At 37.2% G+C, this 23,290-nt stretch overlaps 2 protein-coding genes across 12 annotated transcripts in view; one reads left to right on the top strand and one right to left on the bottom strand.

Moving 5' to 3' along the window:
* obsl1a (obscurin like cytoskeletal adaptor 1a) overlaps positions 1-2,111 on the top strand; it is a 36,142-nt gene extending 34,031 nt beyond the window's left edge. The window contains exon 24 of one of the 2 annotated variants that reach the window (XM_005166229.6): positions 1,520-2,111. In XM_005166229.6, the coding sequence (XP_005166286.1) occupies positions 1,520-1,791 (272 nt within the window). In that variant the 3' untranslated portion in view covers positions 1,792-2,111. The remainder of the gene's footprint in view (positions 1-1,519) is intronic. The other variant, NM_001128357.1, reaches the window with a different exon arrangement.
* A 1,109-nt stretch (positions 2,112-3,220) lies between these two features.
* Positions 3,221-23,290, bottom strand: part of spega (striated muscle enriched protein kinase a) — a 60,701-nt gene continuing 40,631 nt past the window's right edge. For 6 of the 10 annotated variants that reach the window (XM_073953228.1, XM_073953229.1, XM_073953231.1 and 3 more), the window contains 26 exons: positions 21,004-21,210; positions 20,661-20,784; positions 20,410-20,582; positions 18,679-18,791; positions 16,111-16,279; positions 15,885-15,990; positions 15,605-15,802; positions 15,449-15,506; positions 15,261-15,338; positions 14,996-15,168; positions 14,887-14,913; positions 14,646-14,798; positions 14,510-14,552; positions 13,196-13,264; positions 10,831-13,099; positions 10,539-10,643; positions 10,328-10,444; positions 10,069-10,236; positions 9,854-9,976; positions 9,528-9,692; positions 8,157-8,691; positions 7,768-8,007; positions 7,447-7,670; positions 7,277-7,352; positions 5,915-6,064; positions 3,254-4,337 (listed from right to left, as the gene is read on the bottom strand). In XM_073953228.1, the coding sequence (XP_073809329.1) occupies positions 4,109-4,337; positions 5,915-6,064; positions 7,277-7,352; positions 7,447-7,670; positions 7,768-8,007; positions 8,157-8,691; positions 9,528-9,692; positions 9,854-9,976; positions 10,069-10,236; positions 10,328-10,444; positions 10,539-10,643; positions 10,831-13,099; positions 13,196-13,264; positions 14,510-14,552; positions 14,646-14,798; positions 14,887-14,913; positions 14,996-15,168; positions 15,261-15,338; positions 15,449-15,506; positions 15,605-15,802; positions 15,885-15,990; positions 16,111-16,279; positions 18,679-18,791; positions 20,410-20,582; positions 20,661-20,784; positions 21,004-21,210 (6,092 nt within the window). In that variant the 3' untranslated portion in view covers positions 3,254-4,108. Of the gene's footprint in view, positions 4,338-5,914; positions 6,065-7,276; positions 7,353-7,446; positions 7,671-7,767; positions 8,008-8,156; positions 8,692-9,527; positions 9,693-9,853; positions 9,977-10,068; positions 10,237-10,327; positions 10,445-10,538; positions 10,644-10,830; positions 13,100-13,195; positions 13,265-14,509; positions 14,553-14,645; positions 14,799-14,886; positions 14,914-14,995; positions 15,169-15,260; positions 15,339-15,448; positions 15,507-15,604; positions 15,803-15,884; positions 15,991-16,110; positions 16,280-18,678; positions 18,792-20,409; positions 20,583-20,660; positions 20,785-21,003; positions 21,211-23,290 lie in introns of all 10 variants that reach the window. The other 4 variants (XM_073953234.1, XM_073953235.1, XM_073953236.1 and 1 more) reach the window with 2 other exon arrangements.

The following is a 23,290-nucleotide window of genomic DNA, read 5'->3' as shown; positions in this document are numbered from 1 at the left end:
GGAGGGCATCCGCAACATAAAACATGTTCTGGATAAGTTGGCGGTTTCTTTCTGCTGTGGCGACCTCAGATTAATAAAGGGACTAAGCCGAAAAGAAAATTAATGAATGAATTACCGACCAAAAAAATCTCGGTTGACCAAGCCTTTTCTGGTGTGCATTTCCCAAACAACAATGTAACTCGCGGCTGAACTCTGATAGCATGATGCATCGTTTGAGAAAAGTACTATGTAGTGACGAGTGTTTCAAAAACCCGTAGTTTCTCTGTCGCAGATCCATCATTTGAACCACGTTAGTTATAACGTAAAATGCCCATAATGATGCTCTAAACAGTGTGGTAATAACTTTTTTTAGAGAAGAACCCCATCATTTCTTTGTGGAAATGATATTGTTTTACACGCACACACATTTAAAAAAAATCCAATGATATTTTTTGTTAAAAACTTGCACTCGCTTTTCATATTTATTGAAAAATATGTAAATGGCACATATAGGGCCTATGTTTCCTTTACAAATATAATTGAGAACATAAAATCACTCACAAAAGCTAACACGTATTCTTATTTCATATACAAATCAAATAGATAAAAATTGAGGCTATTTATTAAGAATTTAAATTTAATATTTATTATTTACTAGGATATGAAAACAAATCCTACTTTAATAATAATATTAGTAATATTAAAGATGATGATGATGATGATGATGATGATGATTATTAAGTAGGATATTGTCCATTTATTTCTGATTATTCTCTATTATATATTATAAAGTCTATTTTTACAATTTGACACATGCAAGCCACTGCAGAAATGTTCTAACCAACAGGCCCATATCATGTACAGTACAGATACTTAATAAATAACTGCCTATAAACTAAAAGCATTAATTTATGCTATGTTTTTTGTTTAACAAGTTTTGAAGACGTAACATAAATTCAGCGTTTAATAGGTCACCTGTAGCTTTTGTCATGAGCCATGACTGTGTTCAAAATGACAAATATTTTTAAAGTGCACTGCGAAGGAAGCGCAATTGTAAACATGAAGATTGCTAAAACTGAACTGTAAAAATACTTTGAAAGCAAATTACACCTAAGAGGGATGATTTTAATGTTTTTTTTTTTTTTTTTATAATTTCAAGTTCCATTCCATATCAGAATGTTCTAAATAAATAGAGCTTACTGGGGATAACAGGAAATAGAACATAGCCAGGAATGTTTCTAACTACAGCTCGTAAGGTGTAGTTGCAAGCATACACATTTTGCCTCATATTTTGTGAATGTTCGTTGGAACGATGCATTTGGGAAACTCCAAATTAACAAACTATGTTTGTAACGATGGAACTTGCAACCTTAGTTGGCTTACGGTGGTTTTTGGAAATGAACCCCTGGTCAACTATTAACTAGTCGACTATGAGGGGGCAGTCCTAGTAATCAGTAAAGTCATTTTTATTTCTGGGTTAACTAACACTTTAATTTAGTTTGAGAAACTAAAAGAGACCTTCTTTTGTTTGACTTTACAGCCCAGTCTATCCTAGTGGTGAAGAGTATAGAGGATGTGGAAGTGAGAGCTCCTGAAACAGCCTTCTTCCTGTGTGAGGTGTCAGTGGCACTCATCAAGCCTCCTGTCTGGACTTTGAATGGGGAGACTCTGCAGTCGGGGCCCAATGTTCGAATAGATAACCAAGGAACTGTACACAAACTGACATTCAAAACAACAAGTTCTGATATGAGTGGGACAGTCAAGTTTACCACAGGGAAAGCCAAGACTACTGCCAAACTGACAGTGCTGTAGAAAATTATCATGATTATCGCATAAAGGTGGATTAAATTACAATATAAAAGGTGTGTGGTCGTATCTAGAGTTTAACTGTATATAAGTTCAATATATGAGCAATATCATAATCATAACAGTGCAATATGGCTGTATATCGGCGCTGGTGGGAGGCCTGCATTGGCTCGAGGCCACAGGCCGTGTGCCTTAGAGTCCCACCAGTGTATATACAATATACAGCCATATCGCACTGCTACGAGTGTGATGTTGTGTTTATTCAACAGTTTGAAAGCATAAATGTGTATAAAAAATCAAATAAAACATAAACAGTCTCAAAAATCTTTTTGCGTGAGGAGCTACTTTCTTCCGCCATTCATTCACATCTGCAGCTGACGTCAGAACAGCAGAAACAATTGCAAATTTTCTATCATCACTTAAGAGCTAGTATTTGAATGACTCCCTATGTCTAAAATTTTGACAAAAAAGGTGATTGTGCTCATATTTTAAGATTATAAGGCTGGACAGCATTAAATGCCATCAGTCTACAGAGATTTCCCAGTATTGCTCTGTTGCAATCGGGAGATCACAATAATTAACCCAGAAAAAGCCAAAGCAAACAGATTACTTTAGTATACAGCAATACAACATACAAAAAAATAGTTAGAATGTCACTTACTGGTTTTATAATGATTTGATCAACTGTACTTTGAAAATTAAATTAAATCAAAAGGATTTATGCTGTCTTTGTCGCCATCTTGTGGCGGAATGTCAACCGTCTTTGCTCTGATCAATGAAAGGCTGATTGACACTGACACGCTGAATTAAAAATTAAATCCTTTCAAATAAACTGCATACAGTTGCAATCTAAACAACTGTATTATGGCTTAAAAAATTCTCAAAAGGTGCATTATGTTGAACAAACGCAGCAATATTTGTCAAACTGTAGTCAGTTTATTGATCTGCTGTCACTCTACATTGGCAGAGTAATACACATTGGTGAAGATGCTGTTCAAGTTCTGATATTGTAGAATATTGCACGGCTATCAGCCAATCAGATTTGAGAACCAGACAGAACTGTTGTATAAATATCTATATTGTTCAAATATATGTTCAACTGTGACATAATAAAAAAGATGTAGACTGGCTACTACATACATTAGCTCCTTACTAAATAGAGAGAGAGAGAGAGAGAGAGAGAGAGAGATTGAAACTTGATGGCTGTCATCTCAATAGATATTGTATTGTATGTAACTATGTAACTCAATGGAAATGTATTAGGAAGTATCATTGTAAACTCAAGTTGGACAGTGAAAGGTTTGGGGAAAGTGAAAGTATTAAAATAGAGGAATTTTTCATTTTATTTGTATTTTTTAATGAATGTTGATAAAGACACAATAATGTTCTGTAAAATAAATAAATTAATAAAAAATATTAAAAAGGAAATAAAAGTCAGATGTCCATTTGTTTGAGGAATAATTAAAAGTAAATGTTGACTTGTTTTATTTTGAATTCTCTTAAAAGAAGAATGGATAAAAGTCCATCATTAAACACAAATGTTGCAAATGTTACAGTACTCATACCCAATTTTTACAAAAACAACATCAGGATGTTTAGTATGAAATTGTATTAAATGGTATGCTAAACACGGTATTACAAGATCTGAAAATATATAAATAAATGTAAACAAACATCTACCAGATTAATAACAGTGACATAATATGCACACAAAGGAAAACTACTTTTGTTTTACAGTTATGTTTTTTTTATATAAATAAACTTTGAATGATCTAAACACCAAAGCATAACCCGTCTTTAAACTTAAAATAAACTTAACAGTATTATAAGTGAGGGATGCTGTATATTTAAAACACTGACGAATCAGCATTTTACTCTGCAGACAAATTTGTGCACTTTCAAATTTCTCAGAAGAAAACAATTAATTTTTTTGTAATTTTATTCTTTTTGTATTACTGTATTCTTCTTTTTAGACAGGTATATAACATCTTCTGTGTTCAAGTTGATTCATTAGCAGTAACTGCACAAATGTGCACAAAATAATATCATACCTCTTTCATTAAAATCATCATCATCATCATCATTGTCATCTAAAAACACTGTTCCAAAGTTATTTTAATCCTTTATTGCTCTTAATGTAATGTCTCACACCCTGGAAAAACTGTTATCAACCATCAACTACTTTTTTTGTGAGAAAGTGTCAAGTCGAAAATACTCATATTATTAATGTCAACAAGACTTTCCAGATTTTTTTCCCACTCTGAAAGAGTTTATATATATATAGAGTCCATGTCCCAATTCTATTGAAAGTCCTTTTATCTGTTCACTGAGTGGTGTACTTGGTAGGTGAGGCTGGAGATGAAGGTCCACCCTGGTAGACTCGAAGAATAACCTTATGTTTAGTAGCAGACTCTGCACATCTGCGCTGGTGCTCACCCATGAATTCTTTGAGACGAGTGGTAGTAAAAGTCAAGGTCTGTCGACGCAGCTTTTTCAGATATGAGTCATGAAGCCATGAATGAATGAGGCAGTCCTTAATAGTAGGCCGGCACCTGAAGAAAAAGTACATGAAATCAATCAAGTTATTGGGTTCAAAGTGTTCACCTCATTACTCTCTGTAAAGAAATCAAACTTATTCTATATAAATGTTCAGTTCACCTTTATTTTCATATAGCTAAAACTCTGTGCTTGAAATAATATTAAAATAATATTGCTTAAAGTGTCTGCATTGTTGATTTTTCAAAATGACCTTTCATGCAGTGTGTAGCTCTGACTGAAAAAAAACTTCCAGCTGAGTTTTAAGCCTTTGTAAAAATAATCACACCGGTGTGATTTGAATGTCCTCAACACACGTAATCACTGCTTAATTCAAATCTTATACTCCGCTGTGGAGCATAAAAAGAGGCATGGTGTGCTTGCCATTTAAATACTCATAAATACTAACAAAACATTTAGGAATTTTAAAATGCATGCTGTTGTATAGAGAGGGAGACTGTGTGCTGCTGCTAGCTGAGCTGCATGAAATGATTTTATTATGCATCCCTACCCCTAACCATCACAGTGACATCACTAGCTCCATTGAGTGCATTGTTTTTGACACTGCATGTCTGAGAAACAGTCTCAACTTGCATACTGTATGTTAGTCTGCATCCAGATACTATTGGATGTCTATGGAGAAAGCAATAATAATTATTTAAAAATTTAACTGGAATATGTGCTTTATTCCCATATGATACACACTGTTTAGGTTACAAGAGGTTTTACTCTATTTTTCTCTCACTTAAACTCACACTAACTTTCATGCATTTTGGAAGAAAATTATGACAAACATATTCTGATTTGGCAGCTCTGACCTCTCCTGCAACATAGCAGTGTATGTCACTCGAAAAAATATGATAATTATTAAACTGTTTAAAAAGTCAAAATACATGTTCTGACACATAATATAATTAATTATAATGTTTGTCAACATCTTTAGAAAAGGGAACAAAGACACAAAAGATTATAGATGTATAGGGGTATTGGTGTCATGTGATAAACTTGACATATCACCATGGAAACTTCAAAACTTAAAAAAAAAAACTGCATTCTCATTAATGTCCACATTAAAATAAAACACATGCAGGGGGTCAGCAGGAGTAAGAAATGTTTAAATCTGAAAGTGTACAATGTCTAAAGTGATCAATTGTCAAAAGAATTGACTCAGAGCAGTAATATTTTTTCCTTCAAACGAATCTTTATGCATCTAAATGAAACATCGCCTATCCACAGTGCATACAGACTCTGGAAAACTCTGCGCACCTTCTACATCTCCGTTTAACTGGCTATAATGGCTTACATGCCATATGTGAAATCATTCATTTCATATTTAATTAATACCGAATTTTTGTTGTTACTACTTGTAGTTCAAAAAAACAATAGAACAAAATGCTGGTGTACAACTGCAGGATATTGAAGACCTTGACTACTGGATCATATATATTTGATCCACACTGTTCCAGTTACTACGACCATTTATGTGAAGCTGCTTTGACACAATCTACATTGTAAAAGCGCTATACAAATAAAGCTGAATTGAATTGAATATATTTGAATTGTGCTTGACCTATACAATATTATTGATACTAACCATGGATAGCTGTTCAATATCTTTTTCAAAAAAGTGGAGGCACTTTGGGACACCTTTGGGTAGAGCTTAGTTGAGTCAAACTTCGCTTCATGGATTTTGGCTTCCGTCAGTTGTGGGTCTTTGTCTTCGAAAGGATGTCTTCCACTGAGCCTATAGGTTAAACCAAGTTAAAATACAGTGTAAGGATATAATAGTTTAAAGGAAACATGTTAAATGTTTGTCTGGCAATAATATGTATGCTGCTCTATCACACTTGTTTTTTTTTTAGTTTAAACAACCAATGGCTACCAAAGTGACATGTTTATACTGCCTGTCTAATCTCCAGGAAGGCAGTTAAGCTAGTTCTATTCAGAGAAGCCTCTGCTCTGCTATGTGGTGCTCACTTTTTACAATTCAGTCAATAACCTATGAATAAAATTTTCTAAAATAGTCTTGCCCAGCATTTCTCTTGTGCAGTGAGCTGTTGGTCAGTGTGATTCCACCAAGTAAAGCATGTTACTGGATCAACCTCTACAGTTAAAAGTGTTTTTAATATGATTCTGGTTGATCCTGGTACAAACTTCCAATCAGCCTATCAGATTTAGGGTATACATTTTTCAAGTTAAGGTTAACAGTAAAGCCTGGTTTATACTTCTGCGTCAAGTGACCGGCGTAACCCACGACGCATGAAAAGCGCGTGGCTGTGCATTTATACTTCTGCGCGCTGTCTCTGTTTCTCTGCATTAACACTTCCGAAACGCTAGTGGGCAGTGAGATGTAACTGTTCCTCTGTGTCGAGTTTCTTCGTGGCTGTTTTGCTTTTTCTGAACACTTCCGGGATGTACAAGTGGCTCAAACTCGCTCATTTTGAGGCAGGAACCGGCGGACGTGCAAGAACTTTAATTATGAGGTAAACACAAAACAAAACTTTCCATCCGGAGCTCCTTCACGGGACTCCACACTAGTAAACAATCGCTCCATTGGGCTAGCGCTGCTCGCGCGGCTCTCGGTCCCGCCCAGACTCGTCAGCGCTACCAAGCCAACCAATAACAAAGCTTGCGCTACACGTTGTTGCGACGTGTAGTTACATTTTTTGTGAGGTGCACGTCAGTGACGCCGACGGCCACGGCGAAGAGCTATGCGTCAACGCCGTAGCATACGCCGCCGTTTGATGCAGAAGTATAAATCAGCCTTTAGGGTTATGTGCTTCTACATCATTGTTATCCAACAATTAACACCTTGTAATTTTGGGAATAATTGGCAGTTAGAGTTAGGTTTAGTGGTGGGGATTTGGAATGTGGATTACATTTTTAAACATGACTTATGCTCTAGGATCAACATAATCTGTCCTGTTGTGTTTAATTGTAAATAGACTAAACTAACATAATATAAGATAGAACTCCCAAGCTCCAGATGTCTGCTGGGGGTCCAACAAGATCTCCTTTCAGCATTTCAGGAGCTTAAAAAGGACAGAAAAAAACATTAACACCAGCATGGCATGAATATGTTTTAAATAATTTTAGTAGAAAAACATAGAAATTGTATGTGCATACCCATGTATTCCAGAGTTCCCAGATATCTGCTGCATTGTTGGAGGGACAGAGGGTTAAACCTTTGAGCACTGCCAAAATCTATTATCTTAATTACATTGAGGTTGGTGACCATGATGTTGTCTGGTTTAATGTCCAGATGAAGAATTTTGCAGTTGTGGAGATATTCCAAACCTTGAAGGATCTGGACTATAAAACCCACTACATCATCTTCAGAATAACAGAATCTGTAAGAGAAAATACCATTGATGTCAAGACTTAAATTTCACAGTTCAGCTATCAAAGTCCTTGAACACACACACACAAAGAAAGGCTCATACACACCTGTCAATTAGATTTTGCAGGATTTCCTTGCCTGAGCAATATTCTGTTATGAGTACAAGGTAGCGTGGTGTGATATAAGCTTCATGTAGGGCCATGATTCTTTCACATCGAAGGGACTTCAAAATCTCATATTCCTTTATAATGGTTTGCTTGGTTTTCTGATCATAGGGTATTATCTTTGCAATAAACATCTTCCCTGTTGCATTTTCTCTGCAATCTCGTATAACTCCAAAACGACCCCTGTAAAAATAGGGATTTTGAAGAGTTGTGTTGAAGTGCTTGTAGATTTGTGTAACCGTTGAAGAATAGATAGCAGCTTTGTAGCTGTACTGTATATGTGAATGATGGAGCCTTTTTAATAAATAAATTAGATTATTTTGATTTCTCACCTAGCCTTCTCATCCAAAAAGCTATATGGTTTCTGAGGAACTCCTTGCCTCAAGGTAGTCTCAGATTTGATGGAGGATACCGCTTGTCCAGTTGGTGTCTCTGGTGTGGGTGAGCTTGCTTCTTCTCCTATTGGACTTATACTGCTGACCACAATCACAGAAGGAGAGACGGGAGTGGGAGCAAGTGAATAAGTAGCAGGAACATATGTAGGAACCGGGGAAATTGATCTGCCTATTGAGGGTGGAGCTGTGTATGACCTTGGAGATACAGTCTGGGTTTGGGTAATAGGAGGCATCGTATTGACAGAGCTTGCTGGCTTGGGGAGATCAAGAGGAGTGGACATCTTCGGGGAGGACTGGACCTCTAAGAAAGTATTTGAGACATCAGCAGACTGTGCAGGAGTAGGACTAATAGACTGACTAAACACACTTGGCTGTGATAATGAAAAAGCAGATGTAGCCACAGCAGCCGTCACAGCAGGAAAAAAAGCCGGGGAGTGTGTCTTCATTTTGGCAGGCTGATGTTGTGGTGTCACTACAAAACAGTAGGTAGGATTATGTCGACAAAAGCTCATTCTGAAATTGTAGCCGTATATACATTTCTGGAGATTGCAAATTATGTAGCCAGAAGTACATATGGCTGCATTTACTCTTTAAAACAAAGGCTTCGAGGTAATATGATGCTGTCCTTTTTCTTGGTTAACAGTTGATCACCTACATATCGATGGCTTTCCCGCAGTTTGACCTGTTAGCTTGCCATGTATGTTGGCAGACTTGAGATGCAGATAGGAGTTGACCGTGAGTTTGAGTCAGGTAAAAAACAGTTCCAGAAAGTGGGTAAGACAAAAACAGAATCCAAAAAATAAACAACTAACAGTAAAGTAAAATAAGAGAGTGAAAATGCGGTAAAATCTGAAAATATGGTAAAATCAGCCTAGGGCTTTTCTTTTTCTGGATTGCTTTTTCAAACTGTAGGTTGGGTTTAAGGAAGTGGATGGGTGGGTCAATCAGTGCTTTGTAAAACACTATTGTTTGGGTTTAGGGATGGAGGAAGATGGGTCAGTTGATTGGTCAGTCTGTCAATCATTCAGTCAGTCGACAGTGGCCACTTGCAAGAGAAATTTGAGATCTCCAAAAGCGCACAGCGGCCTCTGGTGGATTTGCGAAAACAAAAACTGCAAAAAACATAGCTCCTGGAATGTATTTGGCACTCTCCAGAAATGTATATAGAGGTATATTTTCAGAATGACCCTGAGTTTGTTTATGTACACAGATATTTAATGTCTAATAACTAAATGTACTATTAACTATATAATAACAATATATTTTAATAAAAAGTTTGTAAGTTCAACTGAACTGCATGCTCAATACCTTTAGTGTCAATGCTCACTCCATCTGATTCATTACTGTATGGGCTTTGGCCAGCTTTATTTACACATGCCACACGGAATCGGATGGTAGAACCAGATGGAAGTTCAGAGGAATTGAAAAAACAATCAGTAACTCCTGTGGCTTCAGTCAACCACTTATCATCACCTACAGATAATACAAAGTGTTAAGTCATTATTTAAAGTGAATAACAATGACAACCATTTCAAATATATAATAATGAACATATTTATTACAAAGAGCTGTTAGTAATGCATGTCATAATAAAACTTAGTCAATCAGTTCTGTGTATGATAGATATTTCTTACCATCAAATTTTTTCTCAATCGTGTATGTGCAAGGAACTTTGGTGTCTGATGGTTTCCATTGCACCAGTACAGTGTTATTGTATATCTGCCGAATCTCCGGGGTTCCTGGACAACTTGGAATACCTTAAAGTGTGATAATAACACAAGAAAATGATCTTTTTTTGATAATTTGGCATTAATGTTTTACTAAATATTAAGCATTTTTCAGTTCTTACAGGCCAAGGTGAGTATGCAGGAAGTAGTTACAGAGGCCAGGTTATTAGTAGCCACACATTCATAGATTCCAGCATCCTTCTTAGAGATATTCATAATCATCAAAAGTTGCCTTCCATCTGGGCAGGCCTCTAAGTTCATTCCATCACATATTTTCAATGGCTTCTTATCTATAAACACAGGAGAAAAGTGTTAACAAAATAGACATGTAGTACAAATTTGATATTTAAAATAAATTAAAAATAATAGGGAAGAAAACACCTTTCAGCCATAATATTTTTGGCTCTGGGCTACCAGCCGGAAGACAGCTAAGTGTAACTGGATTTCCTTCAAGAAGCACATGGTCTTTTAATGCAATATGGAAAACTGGCGGGAAATCTAAAGAAGGAAAATAATAAATAAAGTTATTTGGAGAAGGTTTTTGAACTACCACATCAGAGGCAGAATCAACACAATGTAAATTTAGTTTTACCTTCCTTTGGAGTTGCAGGGGCTCTTGATATAGATGGTGTCCTGTCTCTCTTACCTCTGGACAAACCCCACCTGTCCCACCTAGACCTGATTTCAGTTTCAGGAGCTGTCAACAAAGAAACACTTAAATGCACTGTGCAATGTGTCCTCATTTATTTTGATACATTTGTTTTTTTAATTTCTATGTTTAACCTGTAAAGTTACAGTCACTAACAAGCACAGGTATTAGCATTTTACTTAGCAAAATTTTGAATGACAAAAAATAAAACGTACTAAATAATCTTAATACATACTCTGAGATGACTCTATAGAGTGTGCACTAGAAGACGAATTAAGTGTCTCTTTAGATGATATAGTAGTAGTTTGCAAGGGAAGCTGGTTCTCTGGAATATCCATTTTCTTGTGAATGAGCCCATCAGACTGGGAACGATGATGACGGGAAAATAAAGGTGTTTTCTGTCCTTCAAATTTTGTTCCTTCTCCCTCAGACTGACTTTGCTTTCTTAATGAAAATCCTGAAACCTTTGTCTCAAATTTTTTTCGCAATGCCAGAACTGGTGAATCATTTATTTTCTTCATATCTTGTTTCTCAACGTTTGATGCTTCTGCATCAATGTGGGGTTTAGTTTCCTTATCCTTTCTGTCTTTTGACCTGCTATGCACTCTATCAAATATTCCTGAAACATTAGATTCAAATTTACGTCGCACTGCAAGGACAGGTGATTCAGCAATCTTTTTAGTATCCTTTTCAAGATTTTCTTTGTTTGTTTCAAAGTTTTCTTTTTTGTCTAGGGACTTGCTACGTCTCGTAGCCCAGGTAAGCTGTCGTTTGTTAGTTACAGAATCTGAGATCTCCTTTTTCTCTTTTTTGTCAATGGGTTGCAATTTCCTTGCACGCATGGAGAATCTTCCAATAAGTCCAAGCCCAATTTCTTTATCTACCTCCCTAAGATCTTGGACAGACTTGGATTTTTCCTTTAATCCTGTTGATCCAAACTCCAATGGGGAACCTACAGGTCCAGGTCGATAGACCACTTCATCTGATTTCCGTTGGGGAACCGGTGAGCTTTCTTCAGACTTTGTCCTTGTCAATCGTTTTAGACCATGTGCCAAAGATGATTCCCTTTTCTTAAATCTAGCTTCAAAAATTTCCTCTGAATCAATATTTTTGATATCACTTCTAAGATTTGGCTGGTGTGCAGAAAAAGCAGAAGCAAAAACACCTGGTCGCCCAGCGGTAGGTTGAATATTGGGCTGGGAGATTTTTAAAACTGGTGTCGGTAATGGTGTGAGAAATGATGCCTTTTTACCATTTGCTTGCAATTTACTGCAATAATTTGATGATATATCATGTGGGAGTATATCAAGAGGAAATTCAGTACTTTTATTCATATTTTCCGGAACACTGTCTTGTTCTTTCATCTCTTCTACCATAATTTCAGTGTCTTCTAAATTAAATGCAGACCGAGAGCTATGCATAATCAAGACATCACTATTAGCCTCTTCCTTAGACACCTGTTTATTTTTTAAAACTGGAGTTGGTGGCTTCGAAGAAATGTCTCTTGGAAACAAAGGTGGCAGGTTAGCCTTGTTTTCATCCAGGATGGTCGATTTAATTTTCAGCACATTATGATCTCCAGTAGAACTTGAGGGAATCTCAAGTGGGGCTCCAGATCTCCTATGAAGAGAAATTGACTCTGAGTTTTCGTCTCTTAAAGAAGACCTCTTCCTGAATGCAGGTTTTTGGTAAGTTTCTTCAGAGCTGTCATTGTTAAATGTCCCAGAATCTCCTGAAGCATTCAACCTTGCATTTCTGAAGTTACGATCCAAAGAGGAAGTTCTCCTCTCATCGTCTACACCCAGTGTCTCCAGTAGGGGACCACGAAGACCACTCATATTCTTGTTAACAGTGCCTCCTTTTAGCAACCTCTGCCTCATAAGATCCAGTTTCAAAGCATAATCTTCCTTGCTTAGTTTGGCTGTCTTTGGACTACTGCTCCTGTGTGGAAGCTCCATGGAAACTGCCTTTTTCATGTGCTTTTGGCTATCCTCTGTAGTATCCTTTATTTCATTATCTTCAGGTGTTATTTGCAGAAGAAGTGCACTATCAGCAGAACTCCCTCTTCGCATTAGCCCTCTTCTGGTCTTGCTTGCAACCTGATCAACTTCTACACTGGAACCTCTTTGCAAACAGTTATCAGTCCTTTTTGGATTTTTCAGGTAGTCTTCATTCTTCTGTCCAGCGATTATTTGGGATTCTGGGATGTCATCAAGTTGATTCAAGTTCTTTTTGTAGGATTCATTGGATCCTCTAATGACTTTATCATCATCCTCATGGATCTCAGTCAGAGACATCCGGGAACCAGAGAACATCATTGTGTGGGGCATAGGGATGAAAGGAAGTTCATCAATGTCTTCATCTGAGTCAGAAGATGATGATGGAGGTGGCGAGCCATCTTTAAGGTTTCTAGGCACAGCAAGAGATACATGGCTAGAGGAGTCATCCAGCAGTTCGGATATGGACCTCATAACCATTTTAGACCCATATCTAATGAGTGAACACTGAAATAGACAAAATAAACACATTTTATTAGTAATCAATGTCCTTTTATTTATCTTTGATTAATATTTATTTATTATACTTAATAAATGGTTTACCTGCCACTTCCGTCTGGCTAGCACTTGCTTATGCAGTGTTGTGTTGATAGACTTCCCCTTTGTTAATGACTGAAATGGAAAAAAAAAAAGTAAGAATATTGTGTTGTAAAACAGAAACATCTCGGTGCTCATAATTGTGTTGTGTTTCACTCTAGCCATACTGTGTATTTTACACACATAGATTGAACTTAAACTTAAATGTACTATATGTAAGTTTTTGACTCTTCTAATTAAAAAAAAACAGAATTTGTTTGCTGATATTTAAGAAACATGCCAGGTGAACATTCTTTTATTGCTTAAAAATACAATGCTAAAGTCAGTTATTCTGCTTTTAAAAATGTCTTTATGTCCGGAACACTCTCTTTTATTGTTTCTTTTAACCCCCCACTGCCAGTTTAGCTGGGTTGCCTTATTGGAAAACCACATATTTTATTAATTGCGGCTCTCAAAGCATGCGTCTGCCATCGAAATACAACCTCCGTTGGACAGTAGCAGAATCCGAAATGTGACACAGATTCAGAGCTCCACAAAAGGTTATTGATTAGCAAATAACATAAACATTACAAATGTAAACATTAGGTGAGCAGGTTACTTTGTAACCCTGTGCCTTAACAACATGCTACATGATTGCATTGATAAGCTATTAGGCTGTTTGCACCTGACAGAAATTTAAACACATTCATTCAGAAGCATAGAATTTGAACTCACTCAGGAAATGGTAGGGTTTATAATCTAATTAAAACATAATAAACCTTTTTTCACATTATTAAATGTAAATGCTGGATCACTAATATGTGTTGGTTTGTCACAGTTCTAAAGATCAATTTCAAATGGTTTGTTTTATTTTCAAGATCTGAGGTAAACTGCTGCTGCTTTCAGTAGTATGGCAATAAATGTCATGTAAAATCATATTCAAACTCACATTATTAGCATTTAAAGCACATGAGATGTACCTGAGGTGATCATTGTCAGTTTTTTTGGGTTCATACAAGAAATAGAAGCTGTTTCTAATATGTGAATTTAAGTTGTTGGTTAGAACAAAAACTCATTTTAATATGGAGAAGATTCCTTCTATTGCACACTGTTGCTTTTATTTAGAACATGATTTAAATCAGCCTTTAGGTTTAATCGTCAGACTCGCTCCTGTTGGTTCTCAATCTGGCAACCTGTGCTTGCATTTGTTTTGATCCAGGAATGCAATACTTAGTTCAACCTCTGGTTGTCAAACTTACAGACTGCACCTTCATTTGTGTGAATATTTGTGAATATGTTACTGTTTTAAACATCATAAACAGCCTGTATTTTTTATTGTACCTTGAACCATGGATGAAGAAGACACTCTGTGGCATCGGGTCTCCTGTACAAATGTTTGACCATAATTTAATACTCTATGCCAACCAATCGGATTGATAGTCAATAACTCAAAGAATATGGCATGATAAACACTTACAGTTTGTTTGAAACAAGAACCTTTATAATGAATCCTTTTGCTTCTCTGCAAAGATCTTTGAACATGCTTTCTTCAAATGCAACATTATAGTTCCTGATGTTCAGCAGAGTGTCACGGTCATTTTCCCCAGCAAACGGAGACACTCCAGTGAGGCTGTAAATTGAACACATTATAAAGTCATGGTAAATTAATTTAAATGTAGCACTAATTTCAAATTTGCTAGTGGACATTATAAACATACCATAAATATGTTATGACACCAACTGGCCTGCAAAGAGAAGGATAGTTTTAGAAAATACAGAGAATGAAACAATATTTATCAAATGGTAGATAAATGTGTGCTCTATTACCAAATGTCTGTAGATTTAGAGATAGGTGACTGGTTTACAATCTCTGGAGCAATAAATTCTGGTGTACCATATTTGCAGTACAGTTCTTCATTTGGTTTGACTTTCAGAGCATTGCCGAAATCACAAATACGAATCTGATCAGTTTTTTGGTCTGCCATTAAGATGTTTTCAGGCTGAAATACACACATGTTATAATTACTTGTTTCTTAAAAGTCAAAAACAGCCATTTGTTTTGATTTTGTGAATCAGCTAGTTCATGACTGACCTTTAAATCAAGGTGAATTATGTAATTCTGGTGAAGATACTCGATTCCCTCAAGTAGCTGCCGTATAATAGACTGAACCTGCACATACAATTCAGTGGATTATTTGATTAGCCAGTAGTTCTCTGACTTTGTTTAAACAACATGCAGAAATAATGAATTCCAACTTGATACACAGTTAAAACACCAACCTCAGATTCCAAGATTGTTGTTCTTTTTGTTATTCTTTCCAATAGCTCTTCATGGCATCTTTGTAATCATTTAAGGAAATTATGGCAGCAAACTTTTTTTAAAGACATTTAGAAAGAATGAGCATTTAGAAAGAATATATGCTGGTTCAAGGATACAGTTCGGTAAGAATGATCACTACACGCCTCTTCTCAAAAGCATCATGGAAGCGGACAATGCTCTTATGGTCTAACTCTGCCAGAAGTGCCAACTCTCGCAATGCACAAGTCTTTTTCTTTGCCCGCACTGAAATAAATTTTGCTGCAAAAGATTGGTCATTTTTGTGTTTCACTCGCTTGACATATGAAAAAGCCCCTCTGTGAACAAAGACATTACAGACCTGTCAGATTAAAATACAATCAATAAACTGAAGGAATGCTCTAAGAAACGGCATTTGACCTGCCAATCTCTTTGTGTATATCATAGTAATCAGTCAGCATACGCATCCTTCGCAGAATTGTGGCTTCATCTTCCATTTGCTCTTCCTCTTCCTCCACATTTTGGGCTATGATAGTAAGTATAAACACACACATTACACAGCCTACTAAATAAACTTGTTTTACTGAGTTTTTTAATACTACTGTTGGTTAAACCATCTAAGTAATAATGAATTTGTTTATATTACCTGTATGGACTGTAAGCTCTGCCTTACAGGACACTGACCCAGCCAAGTTCTTAGCAGTGCAAGTGTAGACCCCTACATCCTCTGGCTGAGCATTGAGAACCACAAGCGAGCATTCTCTGTCATCATACACAAATGTCAAATGACTGCTCTCTGCAAGAAGAACACCATCCTGAAAGTCAAACAGTGCAAATGAGTGATGGATTTAGTACTGTATTTTCACATTTTATTCATGAAAAACAATACATTTATGAAGAGTTTCTCACATGGCTTTCCATAAAGACAGTACAAAGATTTAATGTAATGTGTATTTATATAGCATATTCATCACGTATGGCCATATACCCAAAGCACTTCACAATTATGTGGGGGGGTCTCTCCACACCATCACCAGTGTGCAGCATCTACTTGGATGATGCAACGGCAGCCACAGGACAATGACTCCAGCATGCTCACCACACACCAGCTAAAGGTGGAGTAGAGAAACAGTGATAGAGCCAATTCAGTGGATAGGGATGATCGGAAGGCCATGATGGGTAAGAGCTGATGGAAAGAATTTGTCCAGGACACCAAGGTTACACCCATACTGTTTACGATAAGTGCCATGGGATTTTTTTAATGACCACATAGAGTAAGGACCACGGTTTAATAAGTCTCATCCAAAAGACAGTGCTCACTGATAATATAGTGTCCCCTTTACCTACTTTGGCATTAGGACTCACAAAGAGCACAGGTTTACCCCTGCTGGCCTCACTAACACCAACAGCAGCCTAGTTTTCCCATGTAGTCTCCCAATCAGGTACTGACTGTTTCAAAACTTTTAAATTTTTTTTGGGACAAAACCATGTGTTGTTGGTATTGTGAATATGAATGTATAAAAGTTTAAATAAATAAATACAGATGCTAACAGTTTGAATGATCGTCAGTATCACTTGTATCACAAGTACAAAGCCAACAACAATAACAGCAATGACAACAAACATTAATCATAATTTGTTTAAAAAGGAACAAATGTTGTTGATGGTTATTCTGCCTCCACATTGTTCATTTTAACAACAGCGAGTTTCAGTTTTGGAGCGTTTTAAGCTGTTTCTTTTCTCTTTTTTTTTGGTATCCAAAAATACAAATGACAAGGTGACATCTAGAGTAGATGTCTTCTTTTAATCTAGAAAACCCTAAATAAATTAGACATTATTATTAATGTGGATCAACCTGTTATAAGAAGTCTTGTTCAATTGGTAATGTGGTATTTCAGTTTTACCCTGTGACCTGTAGGCAATAATTATTTATTCTGTTTAATTCATATCAAGTCACTTTAACAGCTAAACTCATCTGAATGCATTTTGCAGACATTTTTTTGAGTTTCACAAAGATTATTCATAGGGATCATAAAGGCTGGTTAAAAATTGTTGGACATAGCAGCAGGACAAATGTCCCCGGCAATATGGAGCCAATATGGGTTTCAGATGGGCTACACTCAGTGAGCATGGGCACAAATGGGCATCTCAAATGTGTCACGATCGGGGTTAGGGAAAAAAAAAAAAAAAAAAAAGGCAAAACAAACTACCGCGAGGGTGAAAACATGAATAAAAAGGCAAAAAACAAACTTGACTGGGCTGGCAGGACAAACAGGACTGGATTTCACAGGACAGGGAAATATTGACGACGAACTGGCACAGGACGGCAGACATGAGGGGATTATATGGAGGACTAAATTAACACACAAACAGATGAAGATAATTAACTAATAATGAGTTAACAAGGAGGGTGGGACTAGACAATAGACGGGAGAGCGCATGACACAGAGAGACAACACAAGCCATGTGCTCACATAAAACGAGACTAGAATACGCAGCCAATGAGAGGTCAGACAGCGTGTTCATGACAACACAAGCACGTGGTGCATGTACACATACACCATGTGCTGAACAACACCAACAGAAGACTGAATGCAAGACACGAGTACACGATGAATGAAAGCACTCACCGTGCACTCACACACGCAGCGTGCATGTTTCATCCCAGCGCCGACCAAAACCGAAACCAACTGGACTGAGATGCTGGGAATGAAACGCCACGCTGCAGACAGATGAAAACACAAACACGAGTACAAGAGCGCGCGCGTCCGAGACACGCAGAGCCTGTGCGGCCGCATCAAGCCCTGCGCACACCCCCGACGGCACACACAGAGACACACACAATGACAGAAAAAGGACAAGACATAGCTAGTCTTCGGACTCTGCCACCAAAACAAGAATTCACAAGGCCCGAGTGGCAGAACCCTGACAATGTGGGGCCCACCTTGGTAGCCCCGTTAGAACCCACATGGGTAAATTAAGGTGGGCATCTCATATGGAGCCTATTAAAGACCCATGATTATTCACTTAGGCTGACACGTGGGGCCATCATGAAACCGAGAACAAAATTTGTCCCAGTTGGCTAGCCCAGGAGAGCCCCAGATATCAGTCCAAGGGTAACTCATCTGGGCCCCACATGGATGAGGTCAATTACAGTAGCATGATAATCTTTAAATCAGTTCTTTAAAAAATCTGTGTGTCAGTGAATACTGACCTTGTACCAGAGGATATCAGGGTCGGGTTTTCCATCCACAACCACAGCAAAATGACATGTTTCCCCAACACACACATCCAAGTCCTCCATGATGGTTTCAAATATAGGGGGCACTGAAATGGCCAACAGAAAAAACTTTACTACCAAAAATAATGCTCTCTTTAAGCACATTTAATGAAAAAGAAAAACTCAATATAAAGAATGGAAAGTAAGGAACAGCTGCCTCCAGAAATCAATGGTTATATAGTTATTTACAATATATTTCAAGAGTTCACACTTAGCTGATGATTCATTATAAAGCTTGTTTGGCTTTAAGATCCTCGAGCACGGGCTCGCTCCCGTTTGAAAGGCGAGAGGGGAGTTTGAGCTCAGGTAGATCTCGAGAACTCTCCTGCTGTAGTAGCTAATGAACATATAGAGATTGCTTTTAAGAGATAACTACTTACTAGGAGCATGTCTATGGTGTCGATTTGGATTAGTCAATTAACTTATGTGGGGATAACCCACGTGAGCATGGGGAGAGCGTATAAACTCTGCACAGAAATGTCTGCTGACTTGGTAAGGACTAGAACCAGTGACATTCTTGCTGTGAGGCAAGAGTGCTAATATCTGGGCCACTGTGCCACCCATCTAGGAAAGAAGGAGGAGTAGGGGTGGGAGGGGGCATTCTTCAAAAAGAAGATGGCTGTTATATGGAACTTAGGGTATTTTTAGTGGCTTAGGAATTGTTTGATCAGTAAATCATAAATTGGATAATGCAGGACCAGCCGCAAGCAATCATAAGCACGTGATCTTCTCGAAATTAGTTTATAAATAAACTACACTTATATCTTGTGGTACTGTCATCAGAAAAAAAAAAAACATACAAAACATCAGTGTTTGCATTCTTTTGTATAACTAGAGTAAACTTATTTTGTGTCGAGATCTACCTGAGCTCAAACTACCCTCTCGCGAGAGGAAGCCCTGGGCTTGAGGATCTCTTGAGCTCAGGGCTCTTTCCCGGGACAGCATGCCAAAGTAGCTTATACAGTTGAAGTCAGAATTATTAGCCCCCCCTTTGAATTCTTTTTATATTTTAAATATTTCCTAAATGATATTTAGCAGAGCAAGAACATTTTCACAATATGTCTGATAATATTCTTTCTTCTGGAGAAAGTCTTATTTGTTTTATTTCAGCTAGAATACAAGCAGTTTTAATAATAATAAAAAAAAAAACATTTTAGAGACAAAATTAATAGCCCTTTAAGCTAATTTTATTTCTGATAGTCCTCAGAAAAAAACACTGTTATACAATAACTTGCCTAATTACCCTAACCTGCCTAGTTAACCTAATTACCCTAGCTAAGCATTTAAATTTCACTAATCTGTACAGAAGTGTCTTGAAAAATATCTAGTAAAATATTATTTACTGTCATCATGGCAAAGATAAAATAAATCGGTTATTAGAAATAAGTTTTTAAAACAATGTTTAAAAATGTGTTGAAAAAATCTCCTCTCCATTAAACAGAAATTAGGGAAAAAATTAAACAATAGGGCGACTTATTCAGGAGGGCTAATAATTCTGACTTCAGCTGTAATTAATCATCAGCTAAGTGTGAACTTTTTAAAATGCATAGTTTAGCAAACAAAGTAAATGAATGAGTTATTTAAAATAATAAAATTATTTTTGCAACTGCTCTGCTAATAATAACAAGAAGAAGAAAAGAAAAAGAAACAAGAAAAGGCCTTCACCTGCTATGACCAACTGCAGAGTGCAGAGGTCGCTGCCATACTGGTTGTTTGCCATAAAAATGAGTTGGCCTACATCTGTGCTTTTCACTTTGGCGATGTGAAGAGCATGTTGGTCATCATCAGGGGTAGTCATCTCTAACGCACCAAGCTTGTTAACAAGCACCACACCCCTTCTGTTAAATAGTTGTTTATATCCTTAATATTTATAATTCATATTGTACTTTCAATGTCTGGCTTGTTTTACCACTAACCTTTTCCATGTACATGTTGCTTGAACATGATTAATTGTAATTGTAATGGTTACAGGCTGGTTCTCAACTGCGTACACGATATCAGGCTTATCAATGATGACTGGAGCTTTGCGAAAATACTCTCCTGTGATAAAGGAAAAAATATATATTTATCAGGCAATGACAAATACAGCATTTCACAAGCAAGTTACATTTTCACTAAAATAATCCAAAATTAAGTAAAGCTATATCTAAGAGAACTGCATTAATTAAAACTGCATTCATTAATTAATAATTCTGCAATATATTAGAAGATGTTTCATCAAAATGTAACATATCTATTTTTTTACCCACAAATCTATACCTCTGTCAACGAGCTGGACCAGATCAGTTGGTTGTGATGGTTTGCTTAGTGTTTTTCCAGTTGTACTAAGGACTCTGAAGGAATAGCACACTCCTTTAGACAGTGAGGTGACTGTATAAGAGGTGTCTGTGAGGCTGGAGGCAATGGTTGTCCACTGGGTGGAGCCCAGAACTTGCTGTTGAACAACATACATCAGTGAAGCGGGATCTGAAATTAACAAAGAAGATGCTAAAGAGTGAAACAGTCTAAACAGTAGAACCTTTTAAAAAAGCTTAAATTTAAAAAAAATTAATATGGCCAAACATGTATAATAATACCACACACTGTCTATTCTTTGCCTTAGTACACCCAGTTTATGAGGTTTGCAACAGCAGAACACACCACCAATTATTCTATCATAAGTTTTTTTCATTAGTTTTATGTGACGTATGCCCATCCAGTTGCAACCCAGCACTGAAAAATCAGCCCATACACTCCCTTATTCACACATACTTCAGCCAATTTTGTTTACCCAATTAACCTCCACATGTCTTTGGACTGGGGAAAAACGAGAGCACCCAGAGAAAATCCACCTGAAAACCAGGAGAAGCAGCAACCTTCTTGCTGTGAAACAACCAAGCCTCCATGCCAACATGTTCATTCATTCATTCATTCATTCATTCATTCATTCATTCATTCATTCATTCATTCATTTTCTTTTTGGCTTAGTCCCTTTATTATAATATACTATATACTATAATAATATAGTCCCTTTATTATTCTGGGGTCGCCACAACGGAATGATCCAGCAACTTATTCAGCATATATTCTATGCAGCCCTTCCAGTTGCAACCCATCACTGGGAAACATCCATACACACTCGTTCAGACACATACACAAGGGAAAATTTAGCTTACCCAATTCACCTGTACCACATGTTTTTGGACTTGTGGGGTAAATCGGAGCACCCGTAGGGAACCCACACCAACATGGGGAGAACATGCAAACTCCACACAGAAATGCCAACAGACCCAGCCGGGCTTGAACCAGCAACCTTCTTGCTGTGAGGCGATTGTGCTACTCACTGCTCCATCGTGCTGCCAGCCACCCTATTTACTACTACTACTACTTCTACTACTACTACTACTACTACTACTACTACTACTACTACTACTAATAATAATAATAATAATAATATTAATAATATATATGCAACCATATTGCGCTGTCGCCTCACAGCAAGAAGGTTGCTGTTTCGAGCCCCAGCTGGTTCAGCTGGCAGCTCTGTGTGGAGTTTGCATGTTGTCCCCGTTTTGACACAGGCTTCCTCCAGGTGCTCCAATTTCCCCCACAAGTCCAAAGACATGCACTATAGGTGAATCGGGTAAGTTAAATTGTCCGTAGTTAATGTGTGTATGTCCTGGTTCTCCCGATTAGGGGTTGAGCGTCGGGCTAACAACTCACCTCGTAAAATTTTGATTTTACAAAACACCAACATGGTGCTGCTAAATGTCAGCTTCGATTTAAACTGCAGTGGGAGTAAGTAAGTAAGTATATACAACCATATTAAAAAGTTAGAACACACAATGAAAATTCAAATACCAGGACATAAAAAAGGATCTGGTCTCTGGCAGGAGTTGAAATGTAGCATATACAGTAGGGCTCTATTTGAATGATCCAAACAAATTTTCTAAAGTTCATGGCCCAGGTACATTAAAGACATTTCTGAATCGACGTTTGCTATTTAAAGGACAAGGAAAATTGTCAACACGCTTGCCACATACAGTAGTCTGAAATGGCTATTCTTATTCCCTTAATGCAGGGGTCACCAATCTCACTCCTGGAGGGCCGGTGTCCCTGTAGGGTTTAGCTCCAATTTGCCTTTACACACCTGCCTGGGTGTTTCAAGTATACCTAGTAAGACCTTGATTAGCTTGTTCAAGTGTGTTTGATTAGGCTAGGGTTGGAGCTAAAATCTGCAGGAACTCTCAGGAACAAGTTTGCTGACCCCTGCCTTAAAGAGTTATGGGTGTGTTTTAGGAGTAACATGCATCAAGTCAATCAGATTCTCATCCGTCATTCCATTTAATAGTGAGTGGCAGTCACATCATACTCATATTTTCATGAACAACTTTATAAATAAAAAAAACACAGTTACTACAGAGGTAACAGATATCTTTGTTCACAAGCAGACTATCTACTAAATGAGCCGGATTAAACAAAGTCCCCCTGAGGTGAAGAAGGCATAAGAGGAGGGTGCCTTTTTATCTTTCATGTAGACAATAATAATATTTGAATCCTTTAAATT

Source organism: Danio rerio, chromosome 6 (genome assembly GCF_049306965.1).
Source record: "Danio rerio strain Tuebingen ecotype United States chromosome 6, GRCz12tu, whole genome shotgun sequence".
NCBI lineage: Eukaryota > Metazoa > Chordata > Actinopteri > Cypriniformes > Danionidae > Danio > Danio rerio.
Note: the sequence above shows the minus strand (reverse complement) of the source record. Positions and strands in the feature narration are given on the sequence as shown.